General features: G+C 36.5%; 1 protein-coding gene and 1 long non-coding RNA gene across 4 annotated transcripts in view; one reads left to right on the forward strand and one right to left on the reverse strand.

Annotated features, from left to right (window-relative positions):
* Positions 1-2,356, forward strand: part of LOC110379708 (uncharacterized) — a 58,151-nt gene extending 55,795 nt beyond the window's left edge. For all 3 annotated transcript variants that reach the window (XR_002429763.3, XR_002429762.3, XR_007510516.2), the window contains one exon: positions 1,720-2,356. This is a non-coding gene — a long non-coding RNA (uncharacterized LOC110379708). The remainder of the gene's footprint in view (positions 1-1,719) is intronic.
* The window catches only part of LOC110379698 (homeotic protein ultrabithorax), a 125,215-nt gene extending 118,234 nt beyond the window's left edge, over positions 1-6,981 (reverse strand). The window contains exon 1 of the mRNA XM_021339463.3: positions 5,950-6,981. Within this exon, the coding sequence (XP_021195138.1) occupies positions 5,950-6,412 (463 nt within the window). The 5' untranslated portion in view covers positions 6,413-6,981. The remainder of the gene's footprint in view (positions 1-5,949) is intronic.
* Positions 6,982-22,004: the final 15,023 nt, after the last annotated feature.

Consider the following 22,004-nt stretch of genomic DNA (forward strand, 5'->3'; position numbering starts at 1 on the left):
TAAAACGATTGTAAAATATTATAGTTTTTTTTTAATATTGATTTAAATTTTTGGCAGGGGACTGTATTAAAATTCTCAGGACAAAGTTTACAGGAGTTTATTAAAATGAATAAAGTTGTAATGAGTGCTTGTTTTACGAAAATAATATAATTTCATTATTTTTGTTTGTGATATTAACTGCTAAGTGAAAGTAGTTTCATCAAGTTTTTCGGAAATCGCATTTCTAGGTGTGAATGCAGTGAAAGGGACAGCCAGGGGACTGTATTTTTCGAGCTTCTAAAACGTATAGAAAAAAAATTCAAGTAATTATGGTTATAAAAACAAAGGGCCCGTGAAGCTTCGGGGTTAAAGTTTCATAAAATGTGATTTTTTAAATAAGAATTAAACTATTTATTGAAAAAATCGGTCCGGACAGCCGATTACGAGCTTACAGAGAATCGCCCATATGTTATTCATTATGTGTATAGATATTTGCAATACCTAATTTATGTAGTTAGGTAGTACCTATCGAACATAAATTTTAATTTCTGTAAATAATTGAATCTCATTGAATTATTCAATTATATTCTCGATCCTTCTTGAATACAGACGAATGTTTTGCTTCGGGTTTTTCAAATATGTAATTCCGCAGTTATCTACTTTTTGTAAGGCTCGTATCTTTTTGGTAGGTACGTAGTATAGCCGAGCTACGCATCGAACTATCTGTGGAAGACAGGATCAATGTAACGTTCCCAGCAAGCGATCGACCGCCCGATCAACGTGTAATAATACATTTTTACATACTACGAGCAAAGAAAATAAATTACACACGTACGAACAAAACTCATGTTGGCATTATATGACAATTTGACGGCTGAAAAAAGTTTTGCGCACCCTAACAAGCTTTTGCATCAAAACAAAAGTATTAACCGAAATTATATGACGCAATTTCAGAACTTATTTTATGACTTCCTACTTTAAAAGATTGTCTTAACAGATTACTATAGGCAAAAACTATTACCGTTTGCAATTACAGTAGTTAAATCTGAACCAAAAAAATCTCATACATAACGAATGTTTATTACTTAGTCGGTAAACACAAGATTCAATATAAGATCTAAAGTTTTCAGTAGACAAAGAGGTGTTATGAAAATGCGGTTTAAACGTCTAACTATAGGAAAGATTGCGGTACAAAGCGGCAACTATAGGATGCAGCCCCGTGATTTTCAATGTAATGCATAATAACCAACGTCGGGTCACGCCGTTTATGAACACTAGCCGACTGGGGATACCTACCTACTTCGTAAACTACTTCTAACCACTTTTTGGTGCCTACGTCCAGTGCTAAACAAGTTTGATCGACATTATGTTCGTCCACGTATTCGGCAATGGAAACACTGGTACTACTTATTATTTTGATTGCCTCCGCTTTTAGGCCGGTGGTTTTTTACCACATCAATTACGTGAGGCTCAAAACGAAATAAGCTTATCGAAATTCGAGTTTCCTGTGGCTTAAGAATAGCAAAAGTAGATTTGATTGGTCCTTTTTTGTGGACACGAAGTTGAATAAGATACAACGATAGATAATTAGTCATAGCAATAAAACATCTTATTATTACAAATCATTGAGGAATGCTACATTTTATGTACACTTATAGCTTCATATAACATAGGTAGAATAAACAGAGACACTGTTAAATATAGCTTCATATTGACTAATTATCTAATTTTATCTTGCAGAGCTTCCAAGATGTCGGTGAGTTCGTTCCGACGATTCCACAAAAAGAAAGTCCACACGGAGCAGTTGGGATTCATATTTATCACTTCACAGCTGCGCACCTATGATCGATCTTATCCAAGATGGCGGCCGGCGCGCCGCGCGAACAGGCGGGAAACAAGCGCATGCACACCTCCTCCGCCATAACGGACCCGTCAATCTTCCGACACATTTGAAATTAGAACACTATATTCTTCTTTATAGAATGATTCGGACGCAAAATACGTGCTGACCCGCGGACGGTTTGCGTTGCACTAAATTAACAAAAAACTGTTTTAACGTATTCAAAACTTGAAAGCCATAAAACATATCTCCCCCATTATTAGTTTATGGCTTGCGACTGTTACGGGCCTATTATGCTGTTATTTTTCTGTGTATTGGTGTTTGTTTTGACTGTATGCGGCGGTCTGGGTTACCGATGTGGGGTACCATTACAGAATGTTTCTATTGACTAGGTGCCTGTTATCCGTTTTTAAGTGACTCTATTATCATTCTTGTTCTAAAGATTGTTCCGTGGCTTTGTATTTGTTTAACGGAACCTGTTAGAGAGGTATTTCTTTGACCTAATAATCTTTTGTTTCATCGTTTTATTGGTAAAGTTAAATTAGTAAGTACTAATTTAACTAGTTGTTAGTTTTATTAATCTTCTAAATCAGATCACAGATCTGTCTAAACTACCAATAAAAAGATATTTTAACAGAGTAAATAAGTATAAATTCCGTTAAAGTTTTCATCTGGATAGAGTAGGTACCTAATAATTAATTTTCACACTGCAAATAAGTAGGCACATAAGTTAGTATTACCTAATAGCATAATAAATTTTAATATTCCTAAAACATATTAAACTTTATTTCACCGTCTTTCTTCAGTGAAACTAAAAAATAAAATCTCTACACAAAATCCGTGGAGCGAAGTAGAGCCACTTTCGTAGCGTACCACTGATCGGATGCACACTCACGAGTTCACAACACTACGAATAAAATAACTTACTTATAATAATTATGTAGCTATGTACTATTTGTGCATCGAATTCCAATTAATTTCATCGACTTTTCTTAGAACATTTCAATATTCGCCATTGTTTTGAATAATTACTCATGTTATTGACATTCATTGTTTTGCTTTTCAAATATCGAATGTGCAATTGTTTTTTTTTTACGAAAGAAGTTTATGGACATGATTTTCAGTTTTTTTGTATGAAGCTTAATCATTTGGATTTTTTATCTTGGTAATTTTAGTTGATTAGAACAAAAAGAACTCATGTGGTGGTTAATATACAAACAAGTTTAAAACGAAATCAAGAGTGTAACTACAGAATACTTTGCAAGTATGTAACTTGTGATTACAATACCTCATTTCCCTTTAATAAAGGTGCATTTAAAATCATTCGGTGCCCACGGCCAAATTCAGTCGCCAATTTGGGAACTTGTTTAGAAATTATAGGTTCAGATCTCCGCGTAAGTTTAGGTTGAGTTTAAAACTTCAATGCACTGAAAAATAAGCAACTTCAAGAATGCAAATATAGCTGCCGATTTTACAATTTTAATAAACGGCTGGTTTAAGATGAAACTTACATTAATTTATATTTTGATTGAAATCGATTTGATTATATTTATAATTCTGATGTAACAAAAACTACGATTTTACAACATAATGATTTTACTTATGTTAATTCTGTATCAATTTAAAGCACTGTTTGATTACTAATAGCTATTTTATAAGTGAATATTAACACAGATACACTTCAATAGGTAATTATTAGATTTAAAATAATATCACATTAAATGTGTGGTTTATCAGTAACTGGAAGATAAAACAAGCATTTACCGGAGCTCAAACTTATTTAATCAACTATTACTTAGTAATTGCTTGTTTACAATTTTATTTACTTATTGCCGGTCTATGGCACTATTCATTTATTGAATGCCACTCATAAAATTACCCGTAATATCTTGGTCTTGTGTACTTATTAACTTAACTGTGCTAGTTGGACTATATTGCAAGTTACAATTTAAGTAATAACTGATTAAAACGGCTTGTCACTATTCTGAAGAACACTGATTTAAAATATTTAATTTTGATTGGTATTGTCCACATTAATATCATCGTTTCATGTCTCTAGAAAATAATGTTAAAAAATCGTTGGAGCTTTTTTTATAATTTCTGTTTTATTAAAGTGTTTATTTTTTACAGGAAGGCTGATGGTATTTCGCTTAGACACGTGACATTTTTTCACGAAAGCGAACACAGGTCGGCAGATCGTGTTCGCAGCGGACAGCGGACACAGGCCGGACAAGCCCGAACTTTTCATACAGCCCACGTCCAACAAGCGTCCTTGTATTGTTTCGCGGGCCGTGTTGCGTGAACACCGAGTAAAATATGGCCGACAGTTCGACTACTTATTTTTGTTTTATTTTTTTAGCCCGTGTTACTTAATTTTATCAAGTCGCATGAGTTATGAGAGGCGGGACCACACGCGTTGCGTTAATTACGCGTTAGTAATGTACAGGTGAGGCGCTCCACGCTGTGGCCATGATTGATACCAATACAAAAATCATGTACAATTCCGATTCCAACCAGTTATTAAATGCAACATTCCAAATTGAATTTAGAGTTGGAACGTCTCTATTTTTCAATCATGCCTCTAATAAGTAGGTAGTTAGGTAGAAAAAAGATTCTAATAAGTCGTAACAGGAATTTTATTTAGCGTTGCTATTGGTGGTAATAAATATAATGAGCGCGTGGATTTTTCGCGGCGTTTTTCACACATCACTAAAGTTTTCGTTAGGCGGCCATTAGTCAATCTACATTATCTAGTGTTGGGCTTTCATCTTAAGAATTGGGCGCATAATCGAATGGTCATTTGTCGAGTGGTCAGTGGCACTCCTCAAGTTAATAATAATGCGCCCAAACTAGATCGGGCCATTGACCCGGGCGCTCGGCGCGGGCGCGCCGTGCACTCCCGCCATAATTTGGAGCGCTAAAATGCTACTGAAGACTTTACGAAGATCTTTAGTTTTTTCGGTAGCAGTTTTATGGATTAAAATTATACGTGCCTATAGAATAGTGTGGCATTTTTTTTCTCTCAATTAAAATATTTTGTTTAATAAATGGTAATTAATTAATACTTTATAGTATGTAAATTAATTTAAATTATGTAAAGTGATGTTTAAGAATATTTTAATACATAGTACAAAAATTAAAACTTCCCTTAATTGATATTTTAATAAAATTTATATTGCAAGCTTCATTATGGTCATCATTTACCTAGTATGGAAAAATATGGTTCCAAACTTAGCCCTTTGAACGCTATAGACTTATGCTGAAATATTTAATTTATGGCTATGGAGATCTATAAGAGATGGAATTTCTGTTTTAAGTAGGTATTAATCCTTAAACCCTAGACCGACTTTTTTTTTGAGAATAAAATCTCCTAAAAAATATTGAAGCATATCTATGTAGGTTTTCCTGATACAACCATTTAGCCAAAGATATCATAAAATAGGAAGGTATGTTGTATTAATTAATTAGTGTTGTTAAATTAAATTTTAAAAGGTTTGAATTAATTTTATCGCTTTTATAACACTAATAACGATATAATGCATATTTCTAATTTTATATCACATAAACGTAATAAAATGGCACATTAAACAGCAATATCTATCAAATAATTGAAATACTAGGCAGTAAATAAAATAAAACGAACCATAAAACTCGGCACAAATGAACTCTACCGCCACATTTATTTATTTTTTATTGTCACAAATTAGTATTTTAATGAAGATTTCAACAGTTGATGGCAACAATAAAGTTATGAATGGCACTCAAATCTGTCTTGACTAATAAGGTGCTAACGAGGGTCGTTCATTTTATGTGCGTTTTATTGACACTTGAGTCGAGTAGTCGGATCTACCTGCTACCGCTCGTCTTATTGGTTTCCTACGAGTCTTGAATGGGAATTTCCCATTTCGGGCCGCGCTCCGATCGGATAGCGCCATTTTAGAGCTTTTACTCAGAGATTATCAGTGTGTGGATGTTTCAAATTTTTATTACAACATATTATTGAGCAATTAAATAGTTGTTATGAGTTGTTTGGAATTGGAATCAGAGTTTTCGTTAAATTAACGACTTGATCGAAAACTTTTTCTCGTTATTTTTTATCTAAATAAAATATTATTTGTAGAGTAACTAACCTGCTATGGCCATCCAAGGGTAGAAGGTGTGATTGGTGGGCTGGTGTTGTACGGGCTGTGCTGCTGCAGTGGCGGCGCCGGGCAATGCACACTGCTGTCCCCACGGGAGGGCTCGGCCTGGACTCGAGGACTCACTGTACCGCGCCTCCGGGGTGCAGGCTGCCGGCCTCACGAGGGCTCCTAGGCCAGAGCCCCAAGCCTCTTTGCCACCATAGCCATTCTGTTGCTCTCCTCCTGGCTTGGAGCAGTCCGCCTTGGCGTATTGTTGCTCCCCCGCATATAACTTGCATGCAGCTGCCACTGATGCATCGTACGGCGAGTCCTGGGGTCTCGGCTGGTGCAGGGCATGCGGCTGTGCATATGTCAGGCCCAGTGGGAAGCCGCGGTACTGGTCGCCTCCGCCACCGCCTTGGTGCACCCCGTGCGCCCCGTAGAAACCACCCTGCTCGAAATAGGAGTTCATTCTGATCAGTCACCGACACTAACGTCACTCAGTTAGGGAACACTTATGTCATCGCGGCCCCACGCGCCGTGATAACGCGACCTCCGCCAATGTCACTCCAAATACGGACAATGTAATTTAATTTTATTAATTTGATTGCCTCTTAAACGTCACTCGAGCGTCATAATGGGCTTCGTTGGCGATAAAGGCCAGTTGACGTGTGTTTACTTTTTACGATTATTTTACGACTTGGGAGCGCGTGCCGCGGGTTTTACGACTTTTTAAGCGGTTGTATGCGGCGCCGGCTCGTCTCACTGTGCTCGCACAAGTGGCGGGTGTTGTGATTTTTTTTCTTAAAATTTTCAGTTCGCGATGTGTGAGACGCAGACGCGTGTATCGCGAGCGAAGTTTGTTGGTCGCGTGTGGCGGGAGCGCGCGACTATATGCCGTGTGCGACCGGCGCGGCTCGGCTCACGCAATCTACTGAGAGCGAGCCACGCGCGCCGCCCCGCGCGCTGCCTGCGATCGCAACACCGACGATTGTTCCGTCCCCTTTTCGCTAATGACTATAAATATTATCAGTTACGCTCTCTTTTCCCTTTCTTATCACTCCTCCTGAAGCACGTGGTGCATAACTACAGTTACCAATAAAGCTAAGTTTTCATTAAACTCTATCACTACAACCGACATGAGTGTAAGTATGCTCTGCAAAGTTTGAAAGTAAACAACCTTATTGTAAAGTGGTAGTCAGCTGAAAAACATAAATCATAAAATGCCATCCTTAAACAGAAGTGCAATGTTAAAGCTTAACCAGCAGGCCCACGCAATCTCTACAATAAATAAAAAAAAACATCAACAAAACCCCAATAATGACTATAACTGAAAAGTTAAGCCGCAAAAGTCGTAAACTCATAAACGTACAATTAGTGAAACGGGCGAGTAAAGAAAAGATTTTACAACCACTCCTCGACCGTGCCACAATGAGCGCGCAGTATCGTAACAAGGTGCTGAATAGAGTGAGAAGTCGTAAAGATGATTATTATTTCTTCTACTACCTGTTTTTACGAGCGATGTTGCCGTTACGCTCGCGCGACGGCGAGTTGCATAAGCGGGAAAGTGACGGGAGGTTAGGAGCTGAACGCTTATCGCGGCGACGGAGCTGCAACAGTATAGCTGTCTCTGTCTGGCGCAGTGTGGCGCGTGCAGTGGAAGGCGCACTATCGAAGGGTAAACAATAGCGCATTATCGCAAGCAGTCAGTTCGCGCGTCCAAATGAAGTCATCAAACGAATGAATGGCTGTGGTAGTGCGGCCTACCCAGAGACACGCTCGCATTTTTATTGCACTCACCTCTTTAAACAAATATTTATCGATAAAAAGGACGGGAACGGTCGCTGTGTGGCGATTTTTTGTGAGTGCGTGTAATTGGTCAATTTAGGGCCCGAGATACCGGCACGTCCTAGACGATATAATTTTATAGAGATCTAGATTACGGGCTACATCGAAGTTTTTACTGTACCAAGCAGGAGTAATCAAGAGATAAAAATATCATAACGATAAATTCTTTGAAATCTGCAGTTTTTATTTGGAGCAATTTTCCAAGCAATAATAAAATCGAACTTTATATAAAAACATAAAAATGTGTCAATAGGGAATACAGCCTACCTTAGATATTTTATTTATACTCACAACTGTTTTAAAACTTTTCAAGTTGCACAATTTACAGTTGCTTGAAGTATGAAAAAAAAACAGGCCCTTAACGGACAAAAAGCTTTCCAAAAAAAAGCTACTGCCAGCTACCTACGGTAAAGACTAAAGGCTCCCAGTGAACAAAAAATCTCAAACAATGATACACTTAAACTCATTGCTCTTTTGGGAAGCCAGAGTTTACCTTCTTCAGTTGACGAAGGTTCTGACTAACTAGGTAAGTTGTTCATGTAAATAAGAATAGCTAGTACTTACCTAAGGTTTTCACATATGTTCCATTTATTTATAAGGATACTTATCTACTAGGTATCATTTATTTATTAAGTAGGTACCTGGTCAAGTAGGTAATCGCTCCACGTAAAACAGTGGTATCTCGGCTGCATACACAGGGAAAAACTCAGGCAGGTTTCGAATATAAGCAGTGGATCTATTCTAAGTTGACGAACTAAATGGGCACTTATCTACTTAAAACAAAAAATCTGTTCAACATACAACACATATGAATACGACAAAGATCTCCTCTAAGGTTCACCACTTTGGTCTTTAGGAATTCGCATACACTACTTACTTCCGAAAATTGAGGCTAACTTCTAATGTATTTCGGAGAAGACACTGGCAGTTAGGGAGTTTTTCTATCCTTAAACCTTACAGTGTGGTTTACTTGAAAGGTCTGGACAGTAAAAATACCCAGTTCATCTTTCGTGGGAGTAAAAACTCCTATGTGCTCAATCCTGATTCAGTAGGTAGATAGGACTGCGAAATGCTTGTTGAAAGTAAAAACTATGCTCTGCTTACCTATCAGTATTGACGAAAGATAATTTTTACACAAGCAACAGAACAAAGTTAAATGTAATTGTTTATATCCGATGAAGCTCGTAGCTAGATGCTACGAATAATACCTACACGTTGCATTATTTCCAAGTTCGTTGAGGCATTTAGCATTCATTATGGGGTTCTCATAAATTACCTATAGTTTACAAATAATACGACGAGTTAGTATACCTAGGTACATACTTACTTGTGTTAAAAAATCTCCGTTCCATATCTTTGATACTCTCCAAATTCTTAATCCTAGAAGACAAGATTAAGCTTACGATTGGACACGAATTGAATAATCAATTGCCTAATAGCTCTTGATGGACTCGCTTAGAGGTAGGTACCACTCAATGCTGTTACGAAATAAAATATAACTTCGTTAAACTCCAGTTCATAGGTACTGATATTTTTTTTAATTGAAAAGCTCCCTAAGTAAATCGTAAGTTTTCTATTGACTTGCTATGCAGCGCTTCTGTTCACTCAAACTTACCAAGTCATTTAGTCCCTATAGAGCCTTTCATTAAGCTGCTTCAATGGGTAAGTAAAGCAAGCATTAGCCAAATTGGTAAATACTAACTAACGGAGTCATGGCTTACTATTAGGAGATAGCCGCCAATCACGACTCTGACGAATGTGAAATAGGTGGTAGGATCTCGATATTCACGCTTTTTCTGGACCTCTGTTAGTATTGGATGACTTTATTTTACCTACACCCGCTGATTTAATTACTGTTTCATAGTTGGAGCAAGGATTTACTCTTCTAACTTCGATTTATGATGGAATTTTGGTCATTTGTGACTCTGAACATCGTAGGTTGAATAGCGACCACGTAGGGCGCGCTTTTCTTAACAACTTATGCCCAAAAAAATTCAGGTATTCTCCCAGGATACCTAGTACCTACATTGCTACTTATATTGAAAAGCACTTCTATTACCATATTGGTAACCACCCCATGAAACATACTCTCTGTCATAGCTAAGTAGACACATCCAATAAGATTTCCCATAGAACCTCGCCCAATAAGACCACGAATACTTCCAATAAGCGATCCATCTAAAACTGGTTCGAATTTATAGCCTTTCAGGAGCTTAAGTAGTATTTAATACTATATAAGTAATTACCTCTCTACGGCAAATGGGCGGAACAAAAACCCATGGAGCTCCAACAATGTACTGTTAACAAAAGAGATTGGTATGCAGGCATGAAACTCTTTCAACGCAAGCTTCATCGCTATTGTGTGAGGAAAAAGTTTTGAACGAAGTATGGGTAACGAAGAATGAACACTAAGAAAAGTCTACAATGAGGTTTATTAAAAGTTAATACTTAGTTTCTGTTTTTTTTAAATGAGGGGCTTATCACGGCATAGATGACAAAGATCATATCCAAAATCAATTTAGTGCCCAAAGAAAACAGACTTGGAAAATTCTCAATTCCGAACCATATAGGTACTTACGCCTCTTTACACAATGTCACTTGCATAGTGCAACGTTTCTTTTTTGTTGACTGTACTTATATTTGCAAAATGAAGGTTTGTTCATTCACTTACAATATAACAAAGTATTCGATGATCTAGTGTTCACGTAACTTATGGACTTTTAAGTTGCCTTCAACTTACTTATCGTAATATTTATTTCTATTATGTGGTTGCTTAAAGCGTTGAAGTCTTACGTACCAACAACGAATGAATATTTATTACTCTTGGAAATAGTTTTGATACCTAGGAAGGTAGGTACGTAGTTTTTTGGTAAACAGAAACTTTGCTAGACGCAGGTAATGGGATGTTTTTGTGACAAGCAGACAAATCCTGATGAGGAATCGCCTAAGTAGGTATGTACTTGAAAAGCCTGCTTTGACTAAGTACCTACCTAGATATTATCAATTACTCACTTCTGCGAATATAGGAAAATACTACTTGCTTGGAAAGCCTGAAAGAAAATCTAGGTGATCGTAAAAGCATTATCATCATTAAATTCCCTACCTTACAATGTGTTAAGATACATTGGCAGCAAATTGTATCGTAAGCTCTCTGCCATAAAAATGATGGAAAGCGTCATCACCAACCACTTTATTACACTCGATAATCTCCAACGTAATCCGTCTCTTCATAAACTGAAGTACAAAAAACCAACGCTAAAAAGCCAGGAAGCAGTCTAAAAATAAAAAAGAACCATTTGGGGAAACCTCTACAGTAGTCCACGTTATCACAACAGACGAAAAAAACCATCTCATTCACATTCAGCGACAGATGTGATGATATTCGCATCGCGGGCGGCACAGCGGCGCGAGCGCACCGCACGCGTGCCCGCGCGCATCGTAAACACGATTTTTACAACCACTCGAATGCTCGTAAACGTCACGTGAATTGCGCCGTTTGTAGAACTCCCAGTAAACACCGCTCAGATTATTTCGTATACGCCTCCGGGGCTAAACCTCGATATAAATTGGTAACTTTATTGACGCAGCCAGTGAACGCACGTGGATTGTTATTATGCCGTTCTTTAGACGTTTATTGAACCATTATTGACTTGTTTAAAGTATCACCCGTTTAATAGAGATAAAGGAGTCGTTGATAGTTTATGTCTTCATCGTGTGAGGATATAACGACGATCGTCGATTTGCTCGCTTCCTCAGCGTCTCGATGTCTGGTTTGACTCGATTGCGGCCGTTTTATGACTGTAATTTTCCTTTTTATTGACGCAAGTTATTGATGATCGTGGGATTGATAACAATCGATTTTAAATAATGGATTTATAATGTATAGTTGCAATATTTGTTTATTAGCAGTTATCTAGATCTGCAATAATTAAAGACCGGTAGCGGTGTCTAAGAGAACGGTTTTAATAGCTGTTTTGAATTTCAAATGGCGACAAAAGTTTTTTCTTTATTCATAGTTAGGTATATTTATTCATACACATACCAAAGTACATAGGTTTAACGTCAAGCGATTGGACGTCGAATGCAAATATAAACCGTATAAGAGGAGTATAAATATTTCGAATAAAAAGTGAGGGGACCATGCTTCCCAAGTTGACCGTGCGACAGTCGCGCCATCTATCATCGAATTAAAAGAACTGGAAACACTTATTTTTCCACCAATCAACAGACAAAATATGATTGTGTTTGCATAAAAGATACATTTCATTATTTTACAAGATTATTTATTCAGTTATAAGTACCAAATAAGGGTTTTGACTAAGGTCGTCAAAGTGCCATCTATTGTCACAAGTATGCGACCTTTACGCAAAGCTCGCGAGGCACGGAACTTTAACCAAAGTGTAGTATGAGAGGTCAGCAAACGATGAAGTTATAAAATTAGATTTCAAAATCACAACAAACATAAAATTATACAAAAGCATGTCAAGAATAACTTTATAAGCTTGTATACGATGCAAAACAGTTATAAATAGATCTCATTTAAATCTTATTAAATAAATTTAGCAAAGTTAAACAAACACATCTCGCATCTATTTATATCACTATGATTTAGTTTTATGTTCCGACGATAACGTTACATTATACACATCTTCATATGAAAAAGCGACATAAATGCCAATAGAAAAGCGATAACATGAACATAAAGCGAATTTTATTGCTTTATTCATCATTCAGCTATATAAATTCATCAAGACACTTGTTAATCGTAAAATAAATCTTATTACACAGTAAAATGATGTTTAAATTGACGACAAGCGTTTTATTTTCGTCATAACAATAAAATTTATTTTTACGAGCGGTGGGCTAGTGCAGTTGTGTTTAGCGCCACCTAGCGCTTGGTGACGGAACTACGTCGTCACGGTCCTTAGCTGACGTCACTTTATGGTGAGAGCTTTTACGATGCGTACAACTCTTCAATGAATGGAGGTGTCGTAAAGTGGATTTGGCGGTTTGTATAAGTGGGATCTTGTAGTCACTTCTATACTATGTGGGTGGGTTTACCCTACTTAAATGTGGTGGCAATGTTCAGTTGATATTCTCAGCTGATTACTTTAATTTAGTGGCCGTGTACGCCGTCTTATCTGCTATGAGTCATGGACACCAGAATAGACAGAGAGCATTAGGTATAAAAATGTGCTTATCGTTTTTATGACCCATTTGGCGTAATTAGTAAATAAAAATATGGTAGATACAACTAAAGTTACAATTGGTTATCAAAATTAGATTTAGTAATTAAGTACCTACCTATGTAAAAAATGGCTGGTTACAAAACAAGTGGCTAATTACAAGTATCCTGCACAGGTACTATTGTTACCTATGCAAACCATTTAAGAATTTTCTCTATAAAAAAATAATTTCGACTTCTACATAACCCATAACCTATATGATCAAAATAACACCAAATATAAAATTTTATATAATTTATGAATAAGAAATCATTATAACTCAACGCACAACAAAATATAAAAAAAAAAATCGGCCTACATTTTGCTACGCTAGAACACTAGTTCGTACACCCGACACCACCCGAATGAGATCCAATGCACACACACACAAATGTCCCCACGCACTTTCCAGCCACATTAAAACTAAACTAACTTTGCATAATTGTCTCATTCACGCACGTGCAATCGTAATGGCGCTGCGATGATGCTGTCTCTGTCGCACGCGATCGTCAAAATGGCCTCCAAACGAGATATTTTGAAGGAACGCCGCCAACTTTTGTTGCTGTAATGGGCGGAGCGTGCATGCACAGGGACGCATTCAGTTGACTCATCTTGTGAGCGCGTGGTGACATTTTATAATTTAGTATTTTAATATGTTTTTTTAATGTTAGTTCTATTAATATGATTGTTTTCTGTCACCTAACCAGGTGAGACAAAAATATTTACATAAGCTTAATTATGTGTTAAAAATTTGATATCTAGGTATTAATTTTATTTACCACGAAACTGGTTATTCAGCAGGCTGTAGACAAAATACCTAAAAACTAAACTATGGACTTAGTCCGAATAAAATAATTTTCATTTTGATTATGCTTGATATTTTAGTGGAATTTGTTTAAAAAAAATGTAAAAATTACGTGTTTTCTTGTTATTTTTATTTAAACTTTTTTACTTAGGTTATGTTGGCAATGAGCAAAACAATATATTTTGCCTTCCGGATTTCAAAAGTTTATAAATTAATTAACAATTCGAAAAAATATTTTTAGTTTACCTTATCGTTTTTTTTATTTTTATTAATACTTACGTGAAGGTAAAAAACTTTAAAGTATCTACTTTGTAAAGTAAGTAGGTCATCAAGTGATTTGCAATTTTGTTTTTTGGGTCAAGTTAGTCGTTCAGCAATGCTTTTGGCGCCGGTTGAGGACGGAATCACGTCAGAGCTCCTGAGAGCGCTGGAGCGCCGCTACTTAAAGTCCTCCAGAAGCTCTTTAATTCCGTCCTGTTCGAGGGCAAAACAGCTGAAGCATGGAGCAGGGGTGGGGTGGTGTTGTTCTTCAAAAAAGGTGACACAGCCTATTGAAGAACTACAGACCCATCACACTTCTGAGCCATGTTTATAAGCTGTTTTCAAGGGTTATTACGATCCGTCTCGAACACAGGCTTGATGACTTCCAGCCTCCCAAACAAGCCGGTTGCCGAAGAGGCTATAGTAGCATAGACTAAATCCATACGCTGCGACAAGTTATACACAAGACCGAGGAGTATAACTTGCCATTATGCTTAGCGTTTGTGGACTATGAAAGCCTTCGATTCGGTGGAAACATGGGCGGTACTTACTTAAGTCACTCCAACGATGCCGTATTGACTATCGGTACATCGAGGTGTTGAAGTGTTTGTATAATAACGCCACCATGTCGGCCCGAGTACAGGAGCATTGCACGTAGCCGATTCTATTGAAAAGAAGCGTAAGACAGGGGGATGCTTTTTCCAAGAAACTGTTTACTGCCGCAATGGAAGACGATGACATTGTAGTCTTGGCAAAGTCGATGGAGGAACTCAGTATGATGCTCGATGGCCTCGACCGAGTTTCACTTGTTGACACCTTGTTAAAATTTTTGAGATGATTTAATAAAGAAAAGTTTTGAATTCAAATACATGACCAACAATCTAATCGTAGGTACTTAATATGTAGGTACCTACATGTGCCTTTATGGTACCTCGACGACAATGGAAGATATAATCACACGAAATACGTACAACAATGCAAAAAAACTTAGTAAGCCTTTATGGCATGATCTTTTTAGCTAATTAATATATAAAAAATCACAGATTGTGTGGATTTATCCTTTAAAATTGTTGGCTAAGAATACCATAAGGAAATTGTAAGTATTAATTGCTTAGAACAATTATTATATGTTCAATGAAGTAGAACGAAAGGAAATAGAGAGAGCCACAAGTCATCTATAAGTACACAAAATGAAGATTTTTTTAAAATATCATCACAGATACCTAATGAAAATAATTTACAAAACAAAATTACAGGTTATTAAATTACAATATTTAGGTAGGTCCTTAAATCTGGACCAGCAAATACGTAATGGCTATAATAAAAGGAAAAAGAACTTGTCTTACAAAAACCAGCAACAAATGATTTAAATGAGTAGGCAGTCGTTTAAAATAATTATCAAACGATTAAGATATTTAAGGTTGGTCTTTTTATTTAAGTAGCTAATAAAGGAAACTGTAGTGTTTTTTTACTATATTTATAAAATTACCTATCCAAAAATGTATTTTCGAACGATTCACTCAGTATTTTAATTTACTTCGTGAATAATTGAACAAAAGTAAGAAACCAGTGTTTTCTTCCTTAAAATAAATAATATATTAATTAATTTAAAATGCTTAAACTTAAAACAATAATTCATGGTACAGAATACATTAAATATTTTCTAAGCGTAACACATCATATCACAACGCCAACGCTACCTACATAAACTCATCGCACAAGGTCACCCAAATTCGTCCCTGGCTATAGGAATTTGGATATGGCGACTGATGCGCTGTACGACGAACGACCAATGTGATTTTATCTACTTTGAAATGTGCTATTTCGCAGTTTAATAGTTTGGAAACTAGTGCGTTGTGTTAAAGTATAGTGTTTAAATAGCTGTGTTGTATAGTTTTGTGGTTAATATTACAAATAACCAATTAAATAGTTTAAATATCGAATGTGTTTGTATCGTCCGCCATTACGCTCGTTGGCGACGCGTCGCCGTTTGTAGAGATCGATAGCCTATATCTATCTCTGTCACTCTTATGGTAATAAAATGTAAGTGCGAAGCGATTCGAGTTTTGTGACTGCTATAAAATAATTTTATATTAATTTTTAATCGGTTTAAAGAATAAATTGGATACAATTTTGATGAAAAATGTGAATCATTTTTTAATGGCTGGAAAGGGTGATAAAATTTACCTTTCTGCTTAACAGTTTTTTTCTTACCTCGCAGCACCGTTTTTGACTGTTTTGTTTTTATTGGGCTTATTAAATGAGATAGGTACCTACATACCTACATAGCCACCTATGATCGATACCTAATATTGAATAACCTAATTAAGGGATAACTTGGCTATTATCCAAAATAATAGGAAATTCTCAGCTAAAAATATCGGCCGTACCTAACTAATTTCAGCAAAATAAACACATTTTCCAATGAAAAGCAACATTAAAATGATTTCTTAGTTAAAATAGGATAATCCAAACATATTTGGGTATACTGCTACCAAATTAAAAATTGATTGGGCAATTTAAATTCGGAACCACGTTTGTCCCTGCCGTCGGAAAGCTAATTTTGCTGTAACACGTTACCATTATAAGACGAGCTCTCGTGTAGAACAAATTACTTTATATTTGTTAAAAGAGTACGTGTCTTCGACATTTTTCTTAATGTTAGATGCTGTTGTTAGACGCTTGATGTATCTGTCCGTTTCTATTTATACTTACAGTGGGACGAGCGTTAGATTAAGTGGCTTCAGATTAAAAACGTGCCCACGCGTTTGTGTAGAATTATTTTAATAGGTTTTATATCGAGTGAATGTGAGTTATCATTGTGATATTATTTCGTCCGAGTAACTAGAGACAGTTAGCTTGTTTTTTTTACAGGAAGTAATTTAACCTTATATCTTTTCTGTTTATTGACATTTTGATCTGGCCATTACTTACGAAAAAGGGCTATTTTCAGGCAGGTAATAAGACATTGAATAAATAGGTAGGTAGAAACCTACAGGCTGTTGGGAAGGTTTCTTTTAAAACGTACCTGCATCAAATACCTACCTTAAGACATCTTAAGCGAAAACCTTGGCAATTGGTAATCCTGCTGCTCAGGCCAGGGCTACACTAGGTACACTACAAGTCCCTTTAGGATAAAAAAATATAGGTACCTACTTATACAGCACTAATTTGTTCATTTTCTAGTTTGGCTCTGAAAATGGTCAATACACTTCTCGACTCGGAATCAATCAGCATACAATATAAGTAAGTACTAAATGGAACCCCAAAAAATCTCGGCTCTATTCGGGACTTCGGGTGTCATCGTATCGAGTCGCGCTGTCCGTTCGTCGTCGCCTACACACCCCGGACATAAAGCGTAAATAAAAATATAAATATTTCGACGGATATCGGCAGCACGTGCGCCGGCGCCGCTGTGGTTTAACATTCAACTCCTGCGCATTGTTTGTTTTCACACTTGATAGCTTGCTCGATCGCGTGAGCGTTTTATTGAGTGATGCGTATGATGGAATGTCGTTTGTGATGTAACCGATTCTCAAGGCTGTTTGTAACACATTGTTAGCTTAAGTGAGGATGCATGCAATGAATAGTTTTCCACGAGTTAATCTGTGCAAATTGCAGTTCCTGGAGACTGAGTGCGTGCAGTTGTTGGCCAATTAAAATACAGCGATCAGCTGATGTAATTGTTTGCAAATGGGTGTGTACGCATGCATCATACTTAGTTGTGACGAAAGTTCAATGTCAATTTCATTGTAGACGCTTTGGATGACTCAGAACAGCGGCAGGGTGTTTTTATAGGGTTAAAATTAGGTAGGTGTTTAGGTAGGCTGAAATTATAGATTTCGTTTTTTGGCCAAGGTTAATAATATCGTTGAAACTGCGTCAGGCTAAGGCAGGTAGAAAGTTTTATTAATTACCTATTAAAAGGTGCCTAAGTATGTTTCTGAGTAGTGTTACTTACCAGTCTCGCTGCATGCAAATTTCCAAGAGCTCCAAGAATGGCAAACCCTCATCATAAAGCAAAGGAAAGACAGCATCTCAAACATTACCAATATCCATATCAGATATTATAGGAACAGACATTCCAATACCATTTCAGGCAGAAAATTATACTAAGAAAACGTCTAAAATAAAAAGCAGAAGGTTTTTCTTTGCTTACGCCATTTTAGTACATAGAAACTTGTATCATCCCACTCTTATTTGAATGTGTTTTACATACACTAGGATGGTATCGTGGAACACCAATGGAGTAGGAATAAAGTAGATAGGTACCTAGGTGTCTTCAGGGCCTTACAATGGGACGCAACTTCACAGATAATTTTCTACAGGACCACCGTACTTTATGGCTTAAGTATTCTATAGGTTACGTGCCTTTGTGTACCATGAAAATTAATATCTATTTCCTTATTCTAATTTCTGTGATTTATTCGTATCGCGCGTACAATTTATTTGGTTTGAATGAATAAGTAGATTTATTGGAATTGATTGTGTTCCACCATTGTTTGTGGGCTTGTTTCTCGACATTCAATTGTTTGGTTTTCGGTTGTTTATTGTGTTGCTGTCTAACAGAAATTAATTTTAGTTTGTGTATAGAATTCTTTATGTGTTAATAGGTACCTACATTAATTAGGCAAGCTTTATCTAACCCTAGCTTAAATTCATGAATATAAAAGTAAATAATGTCAGAGTAAGTAACTGCTGTAACTCAAAAACTTTTCCTAGATAAGCCATAACCGTAAAGTAGACAGGATATTTATAGCTTTATGGGTCCTAACTTCAGAAAAACAACTGCAGATCATTTAAGTTAGACCCTATCTGATATTAAAGTTAGTAAATTATGGCATCAGATTGTTTTAGAAAGGTTATCTGGTAAGTAGATACTTATGTTAAATTGCCTGTAGTAATTTAGGCAATTAGTTATCTACACTAGTAACTTTTTGAAGTTATTAGTTTACACTTTCAAATGTTACCTATAAAATCTAAGGGACCTACATTATGAGGGAAAAATTGTGCGAAGTTGCACAGTGGGCAAGAAATTTTCATTTGTGGATAAAAAATGGAACTGAAATACTGTTGTTTGAAGCAGTTGATATTATTGCTAGATGCTTTCCTAAAATACCTATTCCTAAATACTGAATTGTGACAAGAAGGTGAAGGTAGCAATGGGAACAAAAAAGACGGTCGGTATAGTCGGTAGTCGGCGCCGGTCGCGTCGGCTGAAAATACCCACACCACTTACTAGTGTCAGGCTTACATGCCGCTGGCTATTTTTCTGATATTTTTCAGTTTTTCATTAATTATTACTAATAAAATACTAATTAAATTAAAGTAACTATTGTCGTTAAAGTGTAAGAGAAACCAGATGATCCCTGTATGATAAATGTAATTTGTAATTTGTAAATGTATTTTTGAAGGCCTGGATATTCTTCTTCAATATTTAAATATGTAGATGATACATTATATCTATGTTACATAATAAAAGGATTCTAGTAGAAAAATAATATAGAACAGTACCTAAAATTAATAATCTCATATAAAAATAAGAAATCCCAAAGATAATTAAATTTTGCCAGCCTAATAGTGTCAATTTTGATTTTTTGTTAATAATAATAAAACACAAAAATAGCTTGAAAACCATTTCAACAAATCTAAAAACTTTTCAATTAAACCATAACACACAATGCTACACAACACAACCATTAATCTACCAATAAAACATCAAACAGATAACACAGATAAGCTACAACCAATATTTTAAACTCCATATTTTTTAATTCCAAACTCCGCTCCGTATGGCCTACACACAATGCGCCCGTTCCCAATCACTCGCGACAAAAAAGTCGGCCATTTTGTCTACGTGTGAGCCGACCCGGCCCCTCCCGCTGCCGTGGAGGGGGGCGCTACACAAAGACTTCCTATAACTTGATACTCACGCCAATCGACTTTAGCCTGTATTGTTACACAATAAGGGTTATATTAAGTGTCTGTTTGCACAAGATAGGGTAGTATACGGGCTGTTTATGTAGCCAAAACTGCCGCTTCATACAGCGACGGCGTCACAGCCATCACTTTCATTATTATTGGGCGATTCACGGCGTTTACCCGGCACTCGGCGAGAATCTCTGTTCCGTTGTTCAATTAAAATCTAGGCGATTGTTATTTTGATTGTTTCCGTTTTTGTAAAAGGTATTTTGTTTTATTTTTTGCTTACTTTTAGATGAATTTGTACGGCTGTTCTTTCGACGTATTTTTGCATTGATTTTGTGTTGTTGAAAGTATCTAAAACAACCTATTTTTTTAACTTAATCATCAAACTTTATCATGATGAATTTATTGTGATTAATGTGCACATAAATTGAACCCATGTTGTCCCCTAGTGCCACCGCATTACGATCGAAACTTACACAGCGGCCCGTTCCGCAGACCCCATTTTGGTTTTTGGCGAAAGCCAAACATTTGGTCCATTTACACTCTTAATGGCCCATCCTTATTAAATTTATACTGGATACTATTAAAATTTCAGTTGTTTAATTACACGGAATTTTGGCCCAGGGAAACCGTAATGGGCGCAGTGTGCGGACGCAGCGAAATTAGGTGGTTAGACCAGCAGGGTATATCATTCTGTGTTTAGGCCGAGTTATATTGCCGGTATCCGCTCCCTACCGTGAATAGGTGACCACATATAAAATACTTACAGAGAGATAAAATTCCCTTATTAAACTGCGAGTTAGGGACATAAAGCGAAATCAGCTGAGATCGTACTAATAGTTCATAATTTACGAACAAATTGGATACTTACTTAGTCTCAAACCACCAGACAATAGTAAGCCATTATATCTCTATTCCTGTCCCTCAAACAGATCATAACCCTTGTTGAGACATTCAGCGTTTTATGTTATGAGTGCGTCGTAAAATAAAAGTGCATCAACGGGCCTCCCGTTTGCATTTCGTCCGCGATTAAAAACCGTCCGACTACAGAACTCTGTAGTTTTACTCACCCACCGCATTCGAACTCGCCTCTTTAATATAGCCGCTTTACCAGGGTTCCTTTACGATTATTTAGTCGTAAAAATCAAAGTTATAGGCTATTTACACCCGTAACTGTATGTTAATCTTTGTTTTACGAGTGTGCGGCGGCTTATTATTTAATCGTTAATCACTTAACACTTGAGGTTCGTGTATGGCCGGTTTTATACCCCGTAATCTTGATTCTTCACGAGATTACTCTACATTGTTGTGGATTTATTTGGTGTCAGCTATTTTTAAACGCCTAGAGGAATTTATCGCGCGCCTAAGTTCGAGTTCTCTATGATTCATACGGATTTTACGTTGCTGGTATTAACAATGCAAATGTTATTTGGGTTATGATAATGCTGTCTGTCTAGCCATTGTTTCACTGAGTAAGACACTTTCGATTGACTACTGGAATAATAATTTGGATTAGGAAAAGAGTTGGATTAAATACATGATGCTATTTTTTTGTCGCTGGGTTTTTCGGGTGTGCATATATGTGAAGTGAAAGGGAACTAATTTGTAGATATTATTCATATTAAAATTTCGTGACGGGCATACTACACCTACGTTAAAAAGTAGGTAATACATAAAGCACATTTCCATTTTGGGGCACTAGAAGTGCACGTAGTCACAACCATATTGGTAAAGAGGAACTTAGTATATTAGTAATGGATGGATATTTTTACTTTCTACAAGGATACACTTGGATGACCGATAAATTTTGATAATAAGAAATGACTTTAACAAAACCATGATTGGGTAACAGACAATTTTATAGAAGTGACGAAGGTGGCAGATATCAACCGACATTGTTCCCATAATTTGCACCGTGGAATCTCATTGAAACAGAGACATTAAACAAGAGTGTCAGGACCTCAGACAATATTCTACACATCGTTCAGTGTCTTATA

Source organism: Helicoverpa armigera, chromosome 14 (assembly GCF_030705265.1).
Source record: "Helicoverpa armigera isolate CAAS_96S chromosome 14, ASM3070526v1, whole genome shotgun sequence".
In the NCBI taxonomy this organism is placed as follows: domain Eukaryota; kingdom Metazoa; phylum Arthropoda; class Insecta; order Lepidoptera; family Noctuidae; genus Helicoverpa; species Helicoverpa armigera.